Raw genomic sequence first — 9,635 nt, forward strand, 5'->3', positions numbered from 1 at the left:
TCATGTATCTGTAAAATAAATGATTGGAGGCTAAATATAATTAGAGATGCTGTTTTTTTTTTGTTTGTTTGTTTTTTTTAAGATGGGGTTTCACCATGTTGGTCAGGCTGGTCTTGAACTCCCAACCTCAGGTGATCCGCCCACCTTGGCCTCCAAAGTGCTTGGATTACAGGCATGAACCACCATGCCCAGCACCCAGTCTGAATACATGTACAATCAGAATCTGGATAAATAAATGAAGTTATGAGTTTTAATATTACAATAAAGCCAAGTTATAGTTTCACTCAGATTACCTACGGTTATCAACAGAAATGACATATGTTGTACAGGTAACTTTCCTAGGTACATCCCTAAGCACTCCTAACAAAGGTAATTGGAAAGTAAATGAGAGTGGGTGGATGTTAGCTACATAAAGAGTAAAGAGAGAGAGGACTGAGGCAAATTTGTGGAAGGAAGTCTGGTTCCTATTAATAAAGGACAGTTTGGCTCACCTGTGTCCAAAGTTGAAAAAATAAATTAATCATCAAGACAATGTTTGGTTAACTCATTTCAGAAAATAAAATGCTTGGACCTGAAATACTGCAGATTGTTTAAGCAAAGATGAATTCCTGAATTGCCAGAATGGTGCCACACTATTTTACTTTGTTGTCTAAAGACTGATTAGATGGGGGACCAGGCACGTGTAATCCCAGCTACTCAGGAGGTTGAGGCTTGAACCTGGGAGGTAGAGGTTGCAGTGAGCCAAGACTGGGCTCAAAACAAACAAACAACAATAACAACAACTGATTTAACAACAACAACAACAACAAAAACAAAAAACTGATTTTATGTCCTCCTAAGTATTTCTAAGTCTCCATCCCTCTCATAACTCTTCCACTTTCTAAGTTGAAAGATTCTTCTGGCCAGGCGCAGTGGCTCACGCCTGTAATCCCACCACTTTGGGAGGCTGAGGCAGGTGGATCACCTGAGGTCAGGAGTTTGAGACCAGCCTAATTAACATGGTGAAACCCCGTCTCTACTAAATACAAAAAAAACAAAAAAAAAAAATTACCCAGGAGCGGTGGCGCAAGATCACACAATTGCACTCCAGCCTGGTCAACAAGGGCAAAAGTCTGTGAAAAGCAAAGAAAAGAAGGAAGGGAGGAAGATTCTTCTTTCAAGGAAGCAAGGGAACTCTTAGATATGGAATAAGTTGACTTTGAAGTTTCCAGTGATTTTTCTTACAAATGCATTCAGAAGTTTACAAGAAAGATTTCAGGAAGCAATTTAAAGCAATCTTCACTGAAGGAAAAACAACAGCCAAATACGATGTCTGCATTTGAAAAGTTTCATTAAGTTCCAATGCTATACACTTTGACACATTTAGAATCATCCTCAAACAAAAAGGCAACAGGCAGTCCTCTGAAGACCACAGAATTTTTACTTCCAATGTGAAAAAGACTTTATGTACAAATTTTAATCACTAATTATAACCAGTACAAATATCCAGATGGATAATATAATCATAAAATATTTTGCATTAAGCTGGCTTTCATCCTTTGGAATCCCAAAGAAACAAGAATTGTGTGAATATTTATAATTTCTTTAAAAATACATGAAAGTTCAGATCAAAGCTCTGATCAAAGCACAACTTCACATTATTTTCTAGGACCCCACACAGATCACATACTTCTTCTCTATATGTTTTCTCATTATTCTCACTCTTAACCTACTACATATCATGCCTATATCCCACTGCTTTCTAAAATCTATTGAATGACACGTTATGGTCCTCACATGATTTTTTAATCCTAAATCAGTATGAACTGTGATACCTCAAAATAAACAGCAAGTGACATGAGTACACTATAGACATACTATATTCCAACAGAGCTGACCAAATTTGTTGCTGCAATGTTAATGATGAAATGCAGCTCTGGCCTACCCTGTTCCATGGACACAGATGCACTGTTTTCCAGCCATTTTTCTTACAAATGCATGTAGAAGGTTACAGGGAAGATTTCAGGAAGCAATTCAAAGCAATCCTCACTAAAGGAAAAACAACAGCCAAATACTATGTCTGCATTTCAACGGTTTCATTAACATTATGCTGCTATATTTTACGTTTTAATGCTGCTATATTTTGAGTTAAATGATAACACAGGTTTTTAGTGCATGTTATGTTTTTTAATCGTGAAATTGTACATCATGTTACTTTCCAAACTTCACCTATAAAAAAAAAGAACATATAGATGTACAATTCCTTTTAAAATATTTCACGGTCAGGTGCAGTGGTTCACACCTGTAATCCCAGCACTTTCAGGGGCTGAGGTGGGCAGATCACTTGAGGTCAAGAGTTTGAGACCAGCCTGACCAACATGGTGAAATCCCATCTCTACTAAAAATATAAAAATTAGCTGGGTTCGTGGACGGCATCTGTAATTCCAGCTACTCAGGAGGCCAAGGCATGAGAATCACTTGAACCTGAAGGCAGAGGTTGCAGTGAGCCAAGACTGCGCCACTGCACTCCAGCCTGGGCAACAGAGCAAGACCCTGTCTCAAAAATAAAATAAAATGAAAAAAAAAAAGAAAAAAGAAAAAACAAAAAAAAAAAAAAAAGCAAACAACAAACAAAGAAAAAAAAAAGAAAAACAAACAAACAAACAAAACAAAAATAAAGTGAAATAAAATGTTTCACTGCATTTTTTTTTTCCTTTGGTAAAAACAAATTTGTGAATAAACGCTCAGCTGAACAGCATTTAATTCTTAAAATTTCTACACGATCTTACAGACTCTATAACACAGAATAAAACAAGTAAATCCTTTTCCATCACCAAGGGAGTGAGTGGGGAGACAAGTCAGAAAAATATACAAAGCTTTGAAAGGCTGGATGTGTGGAGAATGCCAGGGGAGAGGGGAGGGGGGAGAGTTTCGTGAGGTTCTAGGCAAGCCCTTTGAAGACGTCACCTCACATACATAATGTTACAGCAGTCAGCACAGGCCTTCTGCTTTCCTATTGGCCAGCACCGTGTCAGCCGACATCAGAAGATAATCATCATTGGCTAGACAATTACAACTGGAGGAACTAGCGCTGCTGATAGCACAAACCTGGCAGGCGGCTGAAAGAGAAGGCTGAAAGAGAAGGCAGAGAGAGCCCAGCTTCCCTTCTCACTCAATGAATTTTATGTCGCCTTACCAATCGCCAGGTGATTTTGCTCCCTGGCTAGCAGCACTTCTAACTTAAGTCCGCCCTTAGTGAGAAAAACAGGTAAAGGCCAGACATCTCATAAAAGAGCAAAATGCCTCTATTTTCAATGTTGTAAAATTACAAGGACTTTTCAGTGTAAAATTGGTACTCAAAACTCCTATTTGGACCTACAAGCAGGCATTTTTCTCTACCTCATGTCATAAACTCTCATTTACCAGATAATATGACCCAGACAGGGTATTTTTCACTGGACATGTAGTATCAAGATGAGGCCCAGGATGATCCTACAAGGAAATATACTTACTACTTTGCATTTCAATTGCTATTATAACCTATTATATATGAAACTATTTGCTAGCAAAATAAAAAGTCTGCAGTATTTACTTTCATGGCTAGGCCAATGTGTATGAGGTTAATCATTCATTAGAGCAGCAATAAACTTTAGATAAACTAGCCTCAGTTGTACCCTTTAGTGTTTACACAAACGCGACTCTGAAAGTGGGCCCCCATTCCATGAATACATGCTATGGTCAGTAAGTACGGATTACAGGGTATGTTTCCATTAATTTGTGCTATGGTTAGTAAGAATGGATTATAGGGTATGTTTAATAAAGTATTATTATTTTAGGTCCTCTTAAATGAAGCTAGTTAGCAAAGACAGCATACTGGCAAAACTTGCTACTGGCCCTTCTCACAATTTTTCAAAAGTCAGTGTAGCTTACTTTTGAGAGAGATGTTTTAATTCTCTAAATTAACAAATTTTGCTTGATACTAAGAAGAGATTTATAAGGACAACCACAAATTCTCAAACGACAGATAGTAGAAGCTTCACTATATCATGTTTTTCCTCCAGAAGCTATTCCAAATCATTTAAGTCAATGAGACTGAAAAAGGTAAGATTTTGTGATTTCTTCAAGTTCCTCTCTCCTCAAGAATGTCTAAGCCTTGGTTATGGAGTTCCCTTCTTCTGTTATAAAGGGAATGAAAAGAAAATCTAGTTCAAGACTTTTTGTCCTGCAAAAGCTGGATTGTATTAAAAATAAAAATAACAAGTGTAAATAAAATTAATTTTTTGAGCGGCCAGGCGTGGTGGCTCACGCCTGTAAATCCAACACTTTGGGAGGCCGAGGTGGGCGGATCACCTGAGGTCAGGAAGGAGTTTGAGACCAGCCTGACCAACATGGTGAAACCCCGTCTCTACTAAAAATACAAAATTAGCCGGGAGTGGTGGTGCATGCCTGTAATCCCAGCTACTTGGGGGTTGAGGCAGGAGAATCGCTTGAACCTGGGAGGCGGAGGTTGCAGTGAGCCTAGATCAAGCCACTGCACTCCAGCCTGGGCAACAATAGCGAAACTCCGTCTTAAAAAACAAAACAAAACAAAAATTAATTTTTTGGGAGGAGTGGGACAGAGTATGGCTCTTGTTGCCCAGGCTGGAGTGCAGTAGCGCGACCTCAGCTCATTGCAACCTCTGCATCCCTGGTTCAAGCAATTCTCCTGCCTCAGCCTTCCGAGTAGCTGGGATTACAGGCATGTACCACCATGCCCAGCTAATTTTTTTGTATTTTTAGTAGAGATGGGGTTTCACCATGTTGGCCAGTCTGGTCTCAAACTCCTGATGTCAGGTGATCCACCCACCTCAGCCTCCCAAAGTTCTGGGATTACAGGCATGAGCCACCATGCCCAGCTAGTAAACTTAAATTTTAAAAAATGTTTAAATACTTTTTGGGCCCGGCGCGGTGGCTAACGCCTGTAATCCCAACACTTTGGGAGACCGAGTCAGGTGGGTTACGAGGTCGGGAGTTAGAATCTACCCTGACCAACATGATGAAACCCCGTCTTGAAAAAAAGAAAAAAAAAAAAAAAGCCTTTTTGGCTGTATAGTGTTTGAGGATGGAGGAGAGTTATAAAATTGGGTCCCCAGGATATTGGGAGAAATGCACAAAATCTGGACGTGCGCGCGTTCGAACACACACACACGCACACACACACGAAAGTAACACAATTAGGGTCAGGAAGAGTTGCAAGGACGGGATAACAGCCAGCAGGGTTCTTTGACTGCAATAAGCAATCCAAGGATAACAGAAGCCAGGAAGGGAAAAATCTCAAGATGTGACTCTGACACGGTATTCAAGTTCAAGCCTGTTAACCTTCGGGAATAACGAGTAGTGCTGGCGATAAAATGGGTACCAATCACCATTTCAACTCACTGGACATTTTCTCAAGAATATGCCCTATGCAAAGCACTTTGCTAGGTTCTTTGCAGAATCAAGAGTGGGATAAGACAAGAACCGTGTCCTGAAGAGCTGATGATGGTCTGTAAGTGAATATCCATGTATATAAATAAACGCCAGTAAAGGATATTGGCAGAAGAAAGGTACAGATAAAGAACTAGGAGGAAACAGTGGTCAAAGCCTAACAGGAGCAGATACGTTGGCACATTTTTGTCGTTTTCAGTCCCAGGAGGACTACGACCTGTCTGGCTCAGTACTGACTGAATGGAGAGAAGAGGCGGGAAATGGTACCTGGAGCAGATCTAGGCAGTGGCCTCAGAGAAAAAGCAACACGTAAGTAAGAGGCAGTATCGACCGCGGTGGGGCTAGGAAGGGCGGGCGTACAGTGAATGGGGTCACCCGCAAAGCGAGGGAAAGCAGTCTCCAGAAGAGCAGGGTAAGCCAGGTCGCAGCAAGTCAGAGATTCGGCAGACAGAAGGAAATGCAGAGCACACAGGCTAAAGCTGGAGGACTGTGGGCCCAAACAGGGTGGCTAGCGGATAGGACAAACAGCTGCGCAGAAGACCCGGGCCCCGGGCTAGGCAGCCGCGCGGTTCCTGCGCCCGCAGGTTCGGGCCACCGCCCCCTCCCCGCCTCCAGCGCCACCCTCTAAGCGCGCGGAGGAAGTGTATCCAGAGAAGGATCCCGGGCGGCGGGGCTCCAGGGGACTCGGCTGCCCCGAAACGCTGAGGCCTCTCCTAGTGGAATCTGCGGGCTCCACCCGCGGTGTCCAACCTTCTCGCGGACCCACCCCTGCAGCCCCCGGCCTCGGCGGCCCGGGAGGGCACCAGGCCCGTGCCCATGTGGCGGCCCCACTTCCAGTCCTTCCGAGCGGCTGGCGTCCCCGCCTCTTAGTCTCTGGCGCTGGCCAGACGCAGCCCTTGGGCCTCTGGCCCACCACCGCCGCCGCCAGCCATGCCGTAGCTCACCCCCAGCAGGCCGGCCCCGCCGGTGCGCGCGGCCCAGTGGGCTGGCTCCGCCCGGCAGCCGCCGCGAATGGCCATTGGGGCCTGGGCCGGCCCGCGGGAAGCTGGGAGTGGGCGCGCTCCAGCCGGGCGTGAGGACAAGGGAGCGGCGGCCAGGCCTCCCGACGCTGGCGGGCGACTCCAGGGGGCCGGAGGGCAGGCAGGAAGTTGAAACCCCTTTTCCCAGGTGCCGCCCCGTGGCACCGGCTCCCACTGCACCAACCCGCCCCGGTTCCGGGCGCGCCGGCGTTTCTGGTTTCCCACTGAAGAGGGCAGGCGGGGAGGGCCCGGGGTACGCGTGCTCGTGCACGCGGCGGGCGGAATCCCCCGGCGCCCGGGAGACCCTGCGGCCCGACCCTCCCGATCAAGCCACCTTCGGGGTTGCAGACCCCTAGCCCAGCTCCGGGATGCGTCGGGCTTGCAGTTTACAGATTGCCAGACCCTAAGTTAAGAGGAGGAGGGGAATGTCTCTGCCATAACCCAGTCTCCAAGAAGCGAGATGAGCACACCCTCCTCTGTTAAATATTGCAAGGTGACACTGGATCGCCTCCCACACAAAGATTTTCAAAAGGACTGGCGGAGGGACTACACTAAATAAGAAAGGTGTTTTCCCTGATTCTTAGTTTTCTGGGGAAGAGCCCCTCCACCCCTAAGGACTCTGCAGACTGAGGGGCTTTTATTCTGTGTGCCTGAACTCCCATCAGCAGCTACGCACAATATTAGAAGTGAGTGTGTCCAAAAGGCGTTTCCGTAAAACAGAAACTTAATAATGGCGTGGCTTCACTCGCTCGGGTTCATTCATTTATTACTGTTTTCATTGTCCCCTCCTCTCCTCCCTCCCACCCGGTCTCTATGAAACCGGAAAGGGATCCGCGTGGGGAAAGGGGTACTAGAAAGGGGGCATCCGGCCAGCCGGGGAGCAGCAGACACAGGAGGACAGTGAAGTAGGAGCGCTGCAAGGAGAAAGGAAGGACACGAGGGATGGGGAGACGGCGAGGACCAGGGCCGAGGGCGGCGGGCCGGAGAGGGTTAAAGGGAGCAGGAGACAGGGTCCTCCTTCCACTGCCTTTCACACTCCGGTGGCTGGAGGCCGAGCAAGAAAACCCAAATCTAGATGAAAACCAGAGGGGGGGGGGGGGTGGATAGCACAGGTAGGCGATCTGGACTGTGGCATCTCTCCCGCCTTCCCTGTCGTGGAGACATCACTCTATGCACACATATATGTTCTATGTTATATAATCTACATAAAAGATGCCTGTGTAGCCGCGGTTCACACAGGGGCACCCACAGACCGCGCGCTTCGTGCACCCCCAGCGTCTTCTGCACCCGGGAGACCCGAGAACTCAGTGATCGGCTAGGTGCCCGCGATTCATCGCTCCATTCACGCCTGGGCAGGGAATACCGACATTAAGGCACTCCCGGGAAGACGCGCAGGGCTCCCGGGAACAGTATCAGGCGAAAGCATCACGTACCAGTTTTCCTGCATCCATTGGATGGCTTCATTCTCGTTGAACTGCTTTTCGAATTCATATTCTTGTAAAGTCAACACTGACATGTTCATTGGGGCTGATCTTCGGAGTCGCTACGTGTTCTTGATACAAAACAAAATAGTCTGTAAAGCGCTAGGTTTCAAGTGCTCTCCTGTCTGCTTCCCCCACCCACCCCCCTAGGTCTTCCCCACGCCGCTCGGTCTCCGGCGGTCGTCTCTCTCCCTGCCTCTTAGCTACATCCAGGGCTGAGCATTGCCTGCACCTCGGCTCCCAGCTCCTCTCTCTGGGGCTCTCCTCCTCCCGGCGTCCGCATCCACCGTAGGAGGAAATGAATGCCTTGCGGTCTTAGTGCCCGCACGTTTGTCCACCACCCTTTTTACTCGTCTACAGGGAAATCTCCTCCCCCTCGTGCGATCGGAAAAATTAACCCTTGGTGAGGGAGTGTGCGAAAGAGCGCGACCTCTCTCAGCCCTGGGGGACAGTTTTGTTTAAGGCGAAGGTGGTTGGAGTGGGGGAAGGGCGCAGAGCGAGAGGAAGTGACCTGGAGGTCATCCAGATCCCCCAAGCCCAACCTCGTGGGCCGCCTTGCTTTGAATGAAGTTTCGGCGTCTGGGGCTCAGCCCCGCGGCGCGTGGATCCGAGAGCTTGGCGAGTAAACAATTGGGAAATAGTAAAGCCTGCCAGCTCTCTTGCAAGAGAACTCCGAGCAAATCTGCTTTGAGATTATCAGTGAAGGGAATGAGCTTCCCACCTCCTCGCCCTACCTCTGGGACCACTCCCACCGCTACCCTGGAGCTCTGGTTTTGATTCATGCTAAGCAGGCCCTGCGGGCTGCAGAGCACCTTAATCTCATGCAGACTGGGTATGCTGAGTGTAATAGTGGACAGGCGAGTGAGGCTAGTAGCCGGAAGTGGAAGAAAGGGCTGGGAGAGGGTTAGGTGGAGGGTTTAGATACAGGGAATGAGAGGATTAATGAACAGAGACAGAGTGGAGAAGGAAGTTAACAGACAGGAGAACTGGACCAACTGGCCAAATGCAAAAACTTTATTTGCATGCATGATACATTTTGCTTGATTTACTATAGGTATATATATGTAGAACAGAATGATATATGAGAAGAGGGCTGAATGTAATGTTGACCCCTACTGAGCCCTCGGCCTCCAAGAGGAAAAACTATTTTCTACTCCATCCATCCCTCCACTCATTTCCCCCAAAAGTTTGGAAAAATGAAATATGAGACAAGGAGGTATCTAATAATGTAATTATAAGCTTTACAAAATAATAAGGAACCCATGCTTTTAAAAATTAGGTGAACATTTGGACTAGAAAGAGAATTCCCTTTCTGAGAACCTCTCCCCACCTCCCTAGTAGTCCAAAAAGGGCACTTTGATTCAATTTAGATGCCTCTAACTAAAAGTGGGAAGTGGGAGAAAATTTTTTAAAGTAGGAGGAAGGGGTGAGGTGTGGTGGCTCCCGGCTGTAATCCCAGCACTTTGGGAGGCCAAGGCAACCAGATCACCTGAGATCAGGAGTTTGAAACCAGCCTGGCCAACATGGTGAAACTCTGTCTCTACTAAAAATACAGAAATTAGCTGGCATGGTAGCATGCACCTGTAATCCCAGCTACTTTCGAAGCTGAGATAGGAGAATCACTTGAACCTGACAGGCAAATGTTGCAGTGAGCCGAAATTGTGCCACTGCACTCCAGCCTGGGCAACAG

General features: G+C 46.9%; 1 protein-coding gene across 1 annotated transcript in view; it reads right to left on the reverse strand.

Moving 5' to 3' along the window:
- Positions 1 to 8,517, reverse strand: part of ELOVL6 (ELOVL fatty acid elongase 6) — a 156,064-nt gene extending 147,547 nt beyond the window's left edge. The window contains exon 1 of the mRNA XM_017509751.2: positions 7,898 to 8,517. Coding sequence (XP_017365240.1) covers positions 7,898 to 7,986 — 89 coding nt within the window. The 5' untranslated portion in view covers positions 7,987 to 8,517. The remainder of the gene's footprint in view (positions 1 to 7,897) is intronic.
- Positions 8,518 to 9,635: the final 1,118 nt, after the last annotated feature.

This window comes from Cebus imitator, unplaced genomic scaffold, assembly GCF_001604975.1.
Source record: "Cebus imitator isolate Cc_AM_T3 unplaced genomic scaffold, Cebus_imitator-1.0 Scaffold17, whole genome shotgun sequence".
In the NCBI taxonomy this organism is placed as follows: domain Eukaryota; kingdom Metazoa; phylum Chordata; class Mammalia; order Primates; family Cebidae; genus Cebus; species Cebus imitator.